The sequence below is a fragment of the Balaenoptera physalus genome, assembly GCF_965194825.1.
Source record: "Balaenoptera physalus genome assembly, chromosome: Y".
Lineage (NCBI taxonomy): Eukaryota > Metazoa > Chordata > Mammalia > Artiodactyla > Balaenopteridae > Balaenoptera > Balaenoptera physalus.
In genome coordinates, this window is record NC_138904.1 from 4,874,798 (window position 1) to 4,890,124 (window position 15,327).

The window sequence follows — 15,327 nt, forward strand, 5'->3', positions numbered from 1 at the left end:
TGCTACTTTAAAAAATCAAAGCAGTATAAAAATATAAAGAAGTAGAAAGTTGAAATTGTTCCCAGTTTCCCCCCCCCACAACTAATTGTCATCCTATTAGTGGTATCTTTCAGTTAGTGGTAAAAATCCATATAGTGGGGTTTTTGTTTTTAAAAGTGTATTCTGAAGTGTTCAGTGAATCGTTTGGGACCACGTGCCATAGAAAGTGTGCTTGTAAAAGCTCACCAGGTAAGTACACAGGTTACGTCTCTGCCGTTGTCCACTCCAGTATCTGAATAGCATCCAGGGGACAACGGCTCAGACACCGATGCATTTATGGAAAGCGTTCACATACACTGGCGCACGGCAGGAACTTGTGGAATCTCTCTCTCTCTCCAGGAGTGAGTTCTGACCCCTACCAGGTTGAGATTCACTCTCCTTCTCTGTATCCATCCTCTGATGTGCTCCATCGTGGAACTTAAAGCAGTTGAGGCCAATTATTAATGGTCTTGTCTGAACTGTGCGTTGCTGATGGCAGGAACCGGTCCAGCTTAGCTTTATATTTTAGTGCCTGGAGTCACGTGGGCAGAATAGATGTGAAAGGCCTGGATGGATGAAGTGAACAGCAAGGCGTGTCCATCTCTGTGCGTGCAGAGTGGCGGTCACACGGACTCCGGCTGGGTGACTGTTGACACCGCTACCTGGTTTATGCCTTAGTCTAATCACCCGCATCTGAGGGGTCTCAGAAGGAATCCACAGACGTCCCTATTTGCATTCCTATCATTCCCTACGCTGACTCAAATGGGGACACTCGGTGAATCATCAAGGTCAAACTTTGAGAAGAGGAACATGATATGCAAGACCGTGGCAGACAGAAAAAAAAAAAAAATAACGCCATAGCCGTCTTCTTGCCTAGGTTTCACTCACGCGTGGACGGGATGTAAATCTTTTTGATTCTGAGATTGGAGTGATTGAAGGTTGCCGGGAAGGTACAGAGCTGCCTCCTGTATTTGTAACAAATAGAGGGAAGGCATGTAGCAGCTGAAAGTTCTATCTTTTCACACAGCGTGCGAGGCAGTGGCAATAAATTTTCAAGAGAGTTGTTTACTGAAGTGCTCCAGCTAATAAAAAAGGAGCTAAGCAGTTATGGAGAGATCTCACTCCTGCCAACTTGCTCCAGTGTCATTTGGTTTTCAAGGTCGTAGAGAGGAAGAAAGACCTGGGCCTTCTGAACGAGGGAGGATGGCCTTTCCTGCTCTCTTGAAGGATAAGGCTGAGCAAGGGTTCCTCCCCCCCCCCCCCCACCAAGGAGCAAGCCGTCAGTCACGCCTCAGCGTGTGTGCACTCACACCCCAGGGTGTGTGCAGGGCAGTGATGATGGATGTTCGTCCAGCCCACATGCCCGTGCTCCACTGATCACACCTCTGTTCCCGGAGGGTAAATCATCGTGGTTCGGAGTTTTTGCAGCTGGGGACGCTTCCCTAAATGTTCCAGGGTTGGTTTTTGTGTGTAAAATCTCATCAGTCTTCTTGGACACCTAGCACCTTGGCTGGTATCTGTCATGGGCAGTCTACTGGATGCCAAAGAGATTATAAGAAAATAATTCTGTACATAGGTGCATATTTTTAATCAACGCATGCATGGCCCTCTCCCCTTCCACCCAGGGTCCCCCTACATTACAAGACGAAAATCACATCCCGTGGTCATTGATTGAGCCCCAAAGTGGTACCTCTTGGACTCAACTCAGCTGTTCTTCCTGCCCTCTTTATGAAGGACGTTTGTCTTGGGCTCCCTTGTTTGCTTGTTGCACCCACTTCATCCTTTGCTTTTTCATTCTCACCCCACGTTTTCAAATGCCTTCATCTTGTGATCCCAGTGATTATAAAATGCCGATAATGTTGATGGCTGCCTCTTTGCTCAGTTTTCTTTCTTTTTTTTCCAAGCTGTTGGGCGTGCCGTAGCTCATCCTTCTCTGCCAGTCACATCCTGCATTTTAAGTTATGACCACGTACGTGCTTGGGAAGTGGAGTTTTTAAGCTTTCTTTGTCTATTTTCCTTAACGCTAAGTCTAAAGATAAATGGGAGAGCAGATGAGCCTCAGGTGGCAGTGAAATTGTACCCATTTGTAAGATAACTGTCTATTTTGGGACGAGTATGAAGAGTGAGATTTTATGTTCATTTTGGGAAATCCAAGCCAGTTTTTAGGGCCCTAATCTGCTTCTTGAGAAGGAGGTGCAGTGTATCCAGGTGTGAGGAAACGTGCGCCCAGAATGACTAGGGTGGAAATTGAACAGGCCACCTGTGTGGCCAAAGTCCATGGTGTACCATGGCTTAGTCTCACTTCTTTCAGGGTCTTCAAGGGTATGTACCCTTTGAGGTAGCCAAGGGATGCCTTTGGTACACATGCTCATGCGAAGGTCATCAGCTCGGATGACGGCTCCTGTGTGTCTGTGTGCACATGAATATCTCTTCTTTTCTTTCTGAGAAGTAACAGTGAGATTTATACAACAGAGGTTGTGGGTTCTAATTCTCCTGCCTTCAAACTCTAGTTACTGAGAGAAGTGGGGCAAGCCACTTATAACCTTTTTTTTTTTTTTTTGCTTTCTTAGTTGTGAAATAATAACAGTATTTCTTCATTTTATACTCTTGTAAAAGAAACAAAATGTGACAGAATTCATCTCCCAGTGCTGGAAATATAAAACACTATTCAAGTAATCAACAACAAGTTGCTGAATTTGCTGTTTTCAGAGAACAGGAAGTGCCTGACTCACTCATAGTGTGGTCTTTTGTGTTTATTTTCTGTTCCCAAAAGCGAACGACCTTGAAAGTGTGATAATCAGTAGATGTGAGCAGTTGACCCACAAGTGCAGTAGGAGCTGAAGGAACCCAAGTTGTATTCACATTAGGAAATTGAAAATGAATTTAGAGGGGTGTCATCCATTTATTTATTTATTAGAGGTAAAGTTATGACATTTGTGAGACACAGTTGTAAATTTGAAGTGGTTTTGGTTATCATGAGGGGTTAGGTTAGTAAGTAAACATATACAAGCAACGTTGCTTGAATTAAATAGATTCTTTCTTTAGAACTTTTGCTCAGTGGCAAAGATGTCGAACACAGGGTGTGATTCCTCCAATACAGCCAGAGACTTTTGACTTAGGTTAGAAGTTTGGAGATACATATATAAAATATTTATACATATATGTGTATATATATTATTTTGTATATATAAAATATATATACACTCATATATATTTTATATATATAATAATATCTGCTGTAGAGCAACTTTTACATGAACCACGTTGCATTCATGAGTCCCAAGTAGTTCACTAAAGTTCTGGGTGGTACTTTTGAAGCTGAAAGAGCTAATGCAATATTTCATTGAATAACAGAGGTTTACGGAACCGATGCTACCTGCCCGTCATCGTGCTGGTGCCAGGAATCCACAGATGTAGATGACATGCCCCAGCCTGTGGTCTAGTGGGAGAAGGAGGGCATATAAATGATCCTTGGGTAGACCAGCAAATGCTTTATTAGAAATTACATTCATTCACCTATTAATGCATTCATTCCCTTCTTCATTTGTGCCCTGATAGCCTTCAAAAGGGCACTCACTCAGTATTCCCTTTTAGCCCGAAAGGAATTGCTGATGGTCTCCTGGAGCAAGGTAAAGGAGGAGGCTATTACATGAAATTGAAACACAGCAACTGAGTGCATTTCTCAGAGGTCCACTAGATGTCAAGAGGAAGCGATGTGACTTATTGATCCCTTTGAGCAGACTCGGGTGTGAGCCCCCAGACCTCCCCACAGTAACCATGCTGCCTGGCAGTTGTCCCAAGGACTACATGTGCATAGTGACGTTTAACTCTGCAGGGACTTATAATGCTCCAGCATCTGTGCTTTCTCAACAATTCCACCAGAGTGGGTTTAGGTGTACTCTGAACTACAAAAAGCTTTTGCAGTACCATCCATCTCTCTCGACTAAAGTACAGATTGAGGCCCGTTCAGAGGATGTTCCATTTGACTTCCAAAATTCAGTATTGACAATGGAGTGTTCCTGCCAGGAGACTTGTTCTATAGTAGAAGGTGGGCAACATGGCGGCACGCGGAGTTGAACTGGCTTTCAACTGTGGATCTAAGTAGTTGACAACTCAAGATACTGTCTTTACTAGGTAGGAGCACACACGCATGTGTGTGTGTATGTGTGTGTGTGTATTTTCCAGAAAGAATACAGTTTTGTAAGTGCTTCAATTCATATAAATTTCAGAGAGAGAGGGAAGAATAGAATTCAAGAAGAAAGTAGGTCATTCTCCAATACATTTTTTTTTCTGAGTTGTCTCTTTGGAGAATATCTCAAGGACATAGCACATCAGTCTGCTGATTTGTAGAGGGCACAATGAGTTACCTATGGAGAGAGACTTGCCATCCCCCAAATAAGAGATTCAGTATTCGGCATCATTCAGTGGTGTTTTCTGAATGTTCAAACTGCATCGTGTAATCATAGGTTGATCCTAATCAGAATGGTGGCCAATATCTTCTATATCCACTCATTCGTTGATGGACACTTGGGTTGCTTCCATGTGTTGGCTCTTGTGAATAGTGCTGCTGTGAACATAGCGGAATGGATGAGGAAGGTGTGGCACATGTATACAATGGAATATTACTCAGCCACTAAAAAGAATGAAATAATGCCATCTGCAGCAACATGGATGGACCTGGAGATTATCATACTAAGTGAAGTAAGTCAGAAGAAGACAAATATTATATGATACTGCTTATACATGAAATCTTAAAAAACTGATACAAATGAACTTATTTACAAAACAGAAGCAGACTCACAGACTTAGAGAACAAACTTATGGTTACCAATGGGGAAGGGTAGCAGGGAGAGACAGATTGGGAGTTTGGGACTGACACGTACACACTGCCATATTTAAAATAGACAACCAACAAGGACCTTCTGTATAGCACAGGGAACTCTGCTGAATATCCTGTAGTAACCTAAATGGGAAAAGAATTTGAAAAACAACAGATACAGGTATATGGATAACTGAATCACTGTGCTGTATGCCCAAAACTAACACGACATTGTTAATCAACTATATTCCGATACAAAATAAAAATTTTTAAAAAGTTCACTGCCATTAAGTCGGAGCTGATTTAATTTTCCTTAGTTAGTGTGCTGAATCTGATATTATCGTTTGAGACTGAAAAATTATAAATGCCATCTTTTTTTTACCAAGGGAATAAACATTTTCACTTTCAGAATTAAAAAACAAAAAAAACCAATGGTGGCCAACATGCTTATTTTGCTCTTGGATTTTGGTTTTTTTTTCAGGAATGCTAAGACCCCTTTCTTGCTTGTACTGGCTTTCCTACACATGCACACGGCTCTCTTCTCTTCGAAGGACTTTGCCGGCAAAAGTAAACACGGCGCTTATGGAGACGCTGCCGAGGAAATGGACTGGAGTGTTGGTATGTGTACCTTTATCTTCAGTCTGTCCTTCAGATGTGACTGAGGCTTTTCCTTCTTCTATCTTATTTCCTCTGAGTTTCCACCTATGTCCCCGATGCCTTTAGAGACAGCACGTGCTTTTTGTTTTTGTGTTTCAAAGAAAAGGAAGCCAAACAAACACTAACTGTGAAAGGTAAGCAGAATATAAAAAGCATCTCAGCCCCCGAGTCCATGCTTGTGGTTACCAATGGATACAGCACCAAGAGGAGTCTGGGTCTGTGGGCTGGTGATCAAAGAGATGAACGAAGAAAAGGAATCACAGCATTAATCCTTATCACCACTTATTCTTTTAGCAATTCAATGTGAACAACCCCTTGTCTGTAGCAAAGTTAGGCACAGGGTAGATTCGGGAGACAGAGGACGCGCCATGGGCTACGGCCTTGGTGAGTCTCGGTGCAGTAGCCCTGGGGTCTTTCCTGGATGCTGTGAGCCCCACTGTGTTTCCTTCTTCTCCAGCTTGTGTTCTTCTTGCTGCGTCTGTGAGGACGGCAGGGATTGCCTTGCTCTGTGTGTCCCTTCTCCCTAAGCAGACTACCCTATTTCTGAGAAACGTAGCATGTTTTTCAGAGGTACTGGGAAGACTTCCTTCTGAGGTTTCCTTTTTAAACGGTGTCTTGCACATCGACGCGACATCATGGTGACCTGCTTTCTTCTGCACAGCTAAGCAGTCTCGGGTCTATTCCACAGAGTGTAGGGGAAGCCAGAGTATGTGGGTTAAGCAAAAGGGATGGAAAATCAGTGGGTTCTGAACTTCGCATTCAATTCCTGTCTATCCCAGAGATGTCTCTTACGGTGATGTTGCTCGCTCCATCTGGACAAAATTGGACAAAATTGAGCAAATGGCACCCGTGAACAGGTTGCTTAAGATTTTTGCATATTTCCTTTCTTTTCCTTCCCCCCCCCAACTCCTCTCGTTCTTCCTTCCTTTTCTTTTTATGCCCTGGATTGATAGTTTTTTCATCGAGATGTTTTGGAGATGTTTGAACATGGCCGCAGAGTTTCTTGGTTGGTTTGCATTAAAAGCAAACTGAGCGTGATTTGGTCACCAACGTTGGGAATGACAAGAACAAGTTTTGTTTCATTTAAATCTTCTAAGGAGCACCGTCTTTTGGACAAGATGACTGTACTCTTATTCTAGCTTCTAGCTCTTTCTGTTACTATCTCCGTGAACTTGAGAGATGTCTTAAACCTGTGGGCCTGATGAATTCAGACGAGGTAACTTCCAAGTTTCTTTCCTTTCTAACCTTCTCTGTGATGCTGTCAGATAGCAGAAGTGAGTACAGATGATGAATACGTACTAGGAAAAACAAAACCAGAAAAACCTGCCTAATGAGATTCGTAAGAAGAATTCATTATACTTAGGGCTTTGACATACACCCATACAAGCCTGCCTTCTTTGATTTTTCATTCTTAAAACGTTGCATGTAAATTAGTTTACATTTTCCACACCGTGGTAGTGTAAATCAGTAGAGTACTTCGTAGTGTGAGTCAGTAGAATATTTTGTCTCTTTAATGAGTGTTATATGTTACTGTAACAGGTTTCGTGTACAGCTCTCTGACGTTCGTTGGCTAGCAAGCAAAGTCATGCTGGTGTCATCACGCTTACTGATTAATTTTTATTTAATTAGAGCAGTACATATGCCTACCCTGACTCATTAAAAAAGTCTAACTTACAATGTTTTCCTGCTACTGGTCCCTCTTGAATAAGACAGAGAATGTTTTTTAGTCTTCAAGATCTGCGTTAGACCCTGATATCATATTAATTGATGATTGTGTTCTTTTTTTGCCAAAAAATAAAAATCCTTCCCTTAAGCCATTACATTCATTTCACAGGATGTTTCTGTTGTTTTACAAATACCTCTGAGCATTTGGAGGAATATTCCTTCTTTCCAAAGAGAGCCTTTTATTGTCACACAGAAGGGGACGGTAGCACTCTGGATAATTATGTAATAAAATAACATGAGAGTATTGGTTTAAAAAGAATCACTGCTAGTACCCTGGGCAGCTGAGCTACATGATGTTACCCAGAGAGGGCATGTCTCTGTCCTTTAGAGCATTTTCTTTCTAAATGTTTGGAGGCAACATCGTTATATGCAGCATAACTTTCCCCACTGTGGGTTTCTCTGTACCTGTGAAGGCAAATTCATAAAAAGAACCTTTCTTATTTAATCGTCCGCCATGACCAATCTCACCCCATATCATGGTGCTGGATGGCCTTCTTCTTACCTGTGTGATCGCTGTAGCTTGTACTGGTATCGTGACGCAGGAAGGACCGACTGCACAGATGTGGTGTAAGGTCTACACCATGGAGCTCGCGGTAAAAGCTGGCAGGGGTAGCTGAAATCCTGGAACTCGAATACTGCCATGCAGTTCGAGGGGTGGGCAATGTTCTAACTAGGACACCCACCGCCTACGAAGTGCGTGCCCTGCACCCGGTCCGGGGCTTCACAGGCGTCCCCTCCCTTCGTGCTGCCAACAATCAGGGCAGCATTCCTGCTGCGTCAGAGTGGTATACAGTCGACAGTAAGTCACAGGGAAAGAGCTGGTTCCTTCATTCATCACCTCTAGTAGATGCCATTTGTGTGCCTAACATTTTTTTTGAGGGAGAATGCAATGATGATGAGACCTTGGCCTAAGAGAATTTAGGGGCTCCTAAGGGATTTAAGATTCTTCCAGGTGATCTTGTAATAACCCAGAGCAGAAAGGAATGAATGAATGTCCCGAGGGAGGTGCAGATAACGCTCGAGTGGTTTCAAAGGGGAAGGGTCTCCGTATGTGACCAGTGGCCGGCCTCACCATTTCAGCAGGGCACACTTACGGTGAAGCCTTTGGGCAGTCGTGGCCCTATTGCCAAGTCTGATTTTCTGCTTCTCAAGCAGCAGAGCTTTGGGGGAGGAACAAATGGGTAAAATCACAGTGTTTTCCAGTGCACTCCAAGTATTTTTTCTTTGGGGGGGCGGGGCATGCGTGTCATTCTAGCTGTTGTAATGACATCTACCAGAGACCTGTGAATGGGTGGGGGGGCAGAGGGAGCCGGTGGAGGGATGGAAGTGGTTCCCGCCAGTGGTTTGTTATCTGTGACGTGTCCCCGTTACAGTACTCACAGCTGCAGGGGGTCGGGTGGAATTTGCCTGCAATGGGCTTTTGTTTCGCTCACGATGAAACTAGCAAATTCTGTAACCTACAGAGAGAATGCAGGTCGAGAACAGTGAGGTGAACATAAAAATAAATCTCTGGCTTCAAATCAAACCTTTCAATTTAAAAAAAAATCCCTGCCACTTCTACGGGTTGGGACCCAGTGGCTTACGTGAGATTCTTTCTTTCAAACAGAAACACTAAGTCTTTTTCTTACGTGGAAGCAACACCGACCTTCTTAGTGGGACCCCTGGAAGTCTTCAGGAGTTTGGTTGTCAATTGCTTGGTGTCTGAGATCTGGCACCCCTACGGGCCGTGTCTGATAAGGCAACCTCAGTTTCTTCTCCTAGTGATTTTCCTGTTGGGGCTCTGGGCAGTGCCACCGTCTGTGGGTACAGGAATGGAACAGTGAACCCGGCGGAAGGAAAAATAATGGATGAATTCATGAAAGGCGAGCTGGGGGGATGGTACAGAATGAATCCTTTTCCGTACCTGCCGTGTAGTCAGCCATGTGCCACAGAGCTTTTGGCCACACGTCAAATCTGTCTTGACAAATGGAGAATACATTGGAAAGCCTCATTTAGCAGGAGGTCAGGATGGTCCCAAGAACCTCAAGAAACCCAAGGAAACTCTGAAAATAAGAAGGCTTAGGGATTGGTCCAAGTCCCTCAAACATACAGCATAATTCTAACTGGGGTTTGGCTTATTGGCCATAGGTCTAAGGAATGATCTGTTTAAAAACAGACTGTTTCTAAAACTCTTGGATTAAAATAGTTGTTGGAGTCTGAAATGCAGCGTACGGTGAATAACCCCTCAGTGACAGGTGCATTTACTCAGGCAAAAGTGCTCTGGTTGAGTTTCTGTAGAAGACATCCTCTTTAGAATGCTATAGACCAGGCCCATAGTAGGTACCCAGTAACTAATTTTTCAAGGTCAAGTCATGGGGAGCAGGTGCCTGTTAGTTGTAAGGCCCTGACTGTGGTGCTGGAATTGCTAGGAAAGCATGGCTTTTTCTTACACATGTGGATACTGGTCCAAAACATGTGGGAGTGGATTCGATGGCTTTACAAGAATATTAAAAGCAGTTGAGCACCTTGTGACTCAAGATTTATCTCCATCTTAATCCAGGATAAAAGTTTCGAAATCCACCTCCCTGTTTCTAGTTCTCGAGAACTAACATTGCAACGTCGATATTCTTTGTCCTTCTTCTGTTCCGTGGAGAGTGTCATCTGAGCTGTAAGGTTGTGTGTTTCGCTTGGGATTCAATACATCAATTTTCCATCTTGAATTTTTAAAATGCTCTTATTCTTGATAAGCGAGACCTTCTTTACAATGAGAAAATCTGTACTCAGCCGTAAAAAGGAACAGAATCAAGCCAGTTGTAGAGACGTGGATGGACCTAGAGACGGTCATACAGAGTGAAGTAAGTCAGAAAGAGAAAAATAAATATCATATATTAATGCATATATGTGGAATCTAGAAAAGTGGTACAGATGAACCTATTTGCAGGGCAAGAATAAAGACGCAGACGTAGAGAACAAATGTACGGACACCAAGGGGGGAAGGGTGGGGTGGGATGACTTGGGAGATTGGGATTGACATATATACACTACTGTGTATAAAATAGATAACTAATGAGAACCTACTGTATAGCTCAGGGAACTTTCTCAGTGCTCTGAGGTGACCTAAATGGGAAGGAAATCCAAAAAAGAGGGGATTATATGTATACGTATAGCTGATTCACTTTGCTATACAGTAGAAACTAACACAACATTGTAAAACAACTATACTCCAACTTAAAAAAAAGTGAAAATCATGTGCTTGCTTCTGAGGCATCCTGAAAATGGAAGGGCAGGTAGGCATTCAAAGGAAGGGCAAAACAGGAGGAATCCCCAAAAGAAAAATGAAAGAACAGCCAGAGGATGAGAATAAAGACGAGGGGAAGTAGGGTCATGGCCCTCAGGGGTGAAGAGCATCTCAGGGAAGGAGGATTAGCACCAACCAGGACTTCTGAGACATCGTGTAAGGAAGAGGTGAAAAGGAAGCACAGCGCATTCAGCGACCGTGAACTTTAGGGTTGCATCAGATTGCAAAGCAAGGGAAATATGAGGAGCTGGTGGTCAATGAGGTTGGATGTCCCTTTTTTTTTCATTGAAGTATAGTTGACTTACAGTGTTGTGTTAGTTTCACGGATATTCCTTTTTAAGAAGCACAGAGGAACTCGAACACAGGGAGGACTTATCAGACTGTGTCGAGCTCAGCTCTGCTTGGAGACTGTGATTTGGGTGTCGGCCTCCATGTGGGGGGTCTGAGTGATTTTCAGTCCAGTGCAGGGGCAGAGAGAAGGATCATGGAGTTGACGGGCGATTGAGATTTTGCTGGGGTGCACCACAAAACGCGACTGGACGTGAGAGTTCGGTGGTCATCAGGAGAGCCGGCTGGACTGGCAGAGTAGGGGAGGGGAAGGAAGAAGGAAGGGGACTGGTGGCTTGGGAGGTGACAGGCTGGAGGTCCAAATCGGATGGTAGGAGAGGTGTCGGCAGGCTAGGACAAGGTGAAAGTGTTTACATTTCAGGAGTAGAACAATTCCAGCTGTTCCCACATCCATGGCATGTATTTAGTTTTTGGTTTTGTTTTTTTTTTGGGCCGCGCAGCATGGCATTCGGGATCTTAGTTTCCCGACCAGGGATGGAACCCGTGCCCCCTGCAGTGGAAACTCGGAGTCTTGACCACTGGACCACCAGGGAGGTCCCTGCGGCATGTATTTAGGATGATGAGTGAAAGACTAGGATACACTCTTCTCACGTCAAGAGATGAAGTAACTGGGAAGCCAGGGTGTTCAGCGGGCACCTTTGGGGTGACAGGGGTGCACCAGAGATGGGGACCTTGGCCGTCCTGTGATTGTTAGGGCTGAGGAGCTTCGTTCCCTTTCAGAGTGGCGGTTTACGGCTGGGCGGGGGGCTGGAGGGCTAACGGTGGACTTCACAGGGAGAAATGCAGAGTCATTAGGGACCACGTGCTCAGGAGCTGAACTTCCAGTTTCGTCAGTTAGACAGTCACAATCGAGGCTTGGAAATTATTGCGGGGGTGGGTCACCAGTGGAAGGCCCCAGTTTTTCAGAGGTTTCAGGGAGGAACAGGGGTGGTCCATGTGCTCTAAAAGCTCCCAGCCCTGCGCAGCAAAGCCCCATCTGTCAACGCAGGGACGCAGAGGTGGTATTAAGAGCTGGGTGCTCGTAACACGTGAATCGTTGTCACTTTGTAGCCATTGGGCCCAAGGTCGTGAGCAGTGCTGGGGGTGCACTTTGAGGTCATAGGAACCAGAACGTGAAGAGTTCCGTCATAAAACTCTTAAGCTTCTGAAGGAAAGCACGTGTATTTGCCCAGTCTTCTGCAGCGGAGGTTGGAGGTGGTGGGAATTCTTAAATGTATTTTTTTTTTAATTTGCATTTTTGTTTAAAAATATGCTCTGCATGAAGGGATGCTCAATGTAGCTAATTATTAGAGAAATTCAAATAAAAACCGCAATGAGTCAGAATGGCCATCTAGCCATCGTCAAAAAGTCTATAAATGCTGGAGAGGGTATGCAGAAAAGGGAACCCTCCTATACTGTTGGTGGGAATGTAAATGAGTGCAGCCACTGTGGAGAACGGTATGGAGGTTCCTTAAAAAACTAAAAATAGTTGCCATATGATCCAGCAATCCCACTCCTGGTTATATATCCAGAGAAAATTGTAATTCGAAAAGACACATGTACCCCTATGTTCATTGCAGCACTATTTACAATAGCCAGGACGTGGAAACAACCTAAATGTCCATCGACAGATGAATGGATAAAGAAGATGTGGTACTTATATACAATGGAATATTACTCAGCCATAAAAAAGAATGAAGTAATGCCATTTGCAGGAACATGGATGGACCTAGAGATTACCACACTAAGTGAAGTAAGTCATACAGAGAAAGACAAATATTATATGGTACCACTTATATGTGGAATTTAAAAACTAATACAAATGAATCTATGTACAAAAGAGAAACAGACTCACAGACGTAGAAGACAAACTTATGGTTATCCAAGGGGAAAGGGTTGGGGGAAGGATAAACTAGAACAAACGTAAAAGAGAAGATTGCTAGATTTAATGACAAAATCTATTATTTCCTGATGTCAAAAGAAGAAGCTAACCAGACCAAAATCAGTTAAAAGCTTTTGTGACATCTATGTAAAATGAAAAGAAAATCTATGTGATACAGAAAGAACTCATACAAAGAAATTGATAAAAAGATAAGTATCAGAAAAAATGAGTTGTACCCATTTGCAGTATCAGCTCACCACAAATTGCTAGCATTATGATTTCTAAAAAAAAAATCCCCCCAAAAAACTTTGTTAATGAGTGAAAGAGGGCATCTTATTATATTTTTTATTTTTTAAATTTTTTTATTTAAGTACAGTTTGAAGTAAAATATTATGTTACAGGTGTACAGTATAGTGATTCACCATTGTAAATGTTATACTCCACTTATAGTTATTATAAAATATTGGCTATATTTCCTGTGTTGTACATTCTTGTAGCTTATTTTATACCTAATAGTTTGTACCAAAAGGGCAACTTTTTTGAAAGTTACATATGCCGTACCATATTGATTCCTAAAGAGGTCAGTTTTCTTTCTTTTTTTAATTAAACAACAAAAATACTGTTGTCATTTATCAAGTGGGGTCAGTACATTTTCACAAGCCCCATCCTCCAAGGATGATATGGTAAGGAGCTCCAGCAGCTGAATTTTTCACGAGGTTGCCTCTGCTAACCATACCTCTGAGTTTAGCTTACAAAGTGTATTTTAAATATTCAGCCAACACTTCTTCTGAATCCCAAGCCATCAATGGCACAATTATTAAAACTCAACTCAAGCAACAAATTGGATCTTATTTTCTCACTGGGGCTTTCCTTCATTGAAAATTCCCTTTGGGAATTTTGAAAAAATTTTAAGTCGTCTGGGAGAGAGAGCGAGTGTGTGTGTGTGTGTGTGTGTGTGTGTGTTTACACTTGTCCTTTTGCATTTTCTCTTCAGCTGCATCCTTAATAACACACCTTAAAAAATGCATGAGTTTGTAAAATTTGCTTAATTCAATAACTTCCGTGGGATGCTAATTCCCCAAAGTGGAAATTGAATTTTTTAAAAAGGAAATGCACCAATTTATTCCGGGCAATCAAATCTTAGCTATATGCTTGGGACGGCAGCTTAGCTCTGAATCAGATAAACTATGACCTCTAGTGCTATCATCATGATCCCTGGTTACCGAGATAATCAGGAAACAGAGCCCGCAGACGGCATCATCCCTGGGACTTTTGACAGGGTCTGGTATTACAAAAACCTCTGCCTAATGAACAGATTTTTCATTCAAGCAGATCTAGACAGGAGAGAAATGAAATCCTTTCCATTACAGACCACTGTTTACCTGAGTGCAGGATACATAATGAGGTTTTGAAATTTGAAGGAAACATTGAACAGGAAATGACGACAACCTGTACGTTGTAAAGGAATGACTAATACAGACCCACCTACATATCATTCTCTTTCCACGATTGTCAAATCTATTTAATAAAAACACAGGATAAAAAAAAAAACACCTACTATTCTCAATTAACAAAGACAGACACGAAGTTTCAGGACATGTACCAAAAAACTAAGAAAATGTGCTGTTAGGCTGTTTGGGAGAGCTTACTGTGAACTTTCAAAATGCAGGGCTTCTGCAAATAATATATGGGGTATTGTTACTGGAATATAGGTTTATTTTTTAAATTTTATTGAAGTATAGTTGATTTACAATGCTGTGTTAATTTCTGCTGTACAGCAAAGTGACTCAGTTATGCATATATATATATAGATAGATAGATACATATATATATTCTTTTTCATATTCTTTTCCATGATGATTTATCATAGGATATTGAATATAGTTCCCTGTTCTGTGCTCTATACTAGGTCCTTGTTGTCTATCCATCCTATATATAATAGTTTGCACCTGCTAATCCCCACCTCCCAATCCATCCCTCCCCCACCCCACTCCCCCCTGGCAACCACAAGTCTGTATGCCTGTGAGTCTGTTTCTGTTTTGTAGATAAGTTCATTTGTGTCACATTTTAGTTCCACATGTAAGTGATACCATATGGTATTTGTCTTTCTCTGTCTGACTTACTTCACTTAGTATGATCATCTCTAGGTCTAGCCATGTTGCTGCAAATGGCATTATTTCATTCTTTTTGATGGCTGAGTAATATGGAATACATTTATTGAGGTTCATACTCCTTGCAGCCTTGAAGGAAATGAATTTATGATACATGAAAATCAAATCACCTATGCCAAGATTTCCCCTTATTGACAATTTCTGAAGTGTATGTTTCAGGAGTTCTTTGTGAATGACAGGGCATGGGTTGGCGGACACAGTGGACGTGAAAGATCGCTGACCAGCCCAGAATCATGCTTTCTTCTGTGCCGCTACTTTGGGGCAGTTTTCTATTCCTGCAGGGGCTGTCGTGTATCAGGACGAGGTCATCCTTGAGTTCTGGGCTCCACAGAATTCAGGAGCAGAGTTCTGAGGGCCCTGTCTACCTGCATCTCATATACCCTTTTGTAAGAGAAAAAAAGTTTTTTAATTGTTGTCAGTGTCATTTGTATTTTTTTTTTAAGTTGAATGT

At 42.6% G+C, this 15,327-nt stretch overlaps 1 protein-coding gene across 5 annotated transcripts in view; it reads left to right on the forward strand.

Annotated features, from left to right (window-relative positions):
- The window catches only part of LOC309653433 (steryl-sulfatase-like), a gene marked incomplete at its 3' end in the record, with an annotated part of 633,880 nt that overhangs the window by 104,683 nt on the left and 513,870 nt on the right, over positions 1 to 15,327 (forward strand). For all 5 annotated transcript variants that reach the window (XR_014259158.1, XM_082448100.1, XM_082448102.1 and 2 more), the window contains exon 7: positions 5,319 to 5,455. Coding sequence is in view for 4 of the 5 variants with exons in the window: in XM_082448100.1 (XP_082304226.1) it covers positions 5,319 to 5,455 (137 nt within the window). The remainder of the gene's footprint in view (positions 1 to 5,318; positions 5,456 to 15,327) is intronic.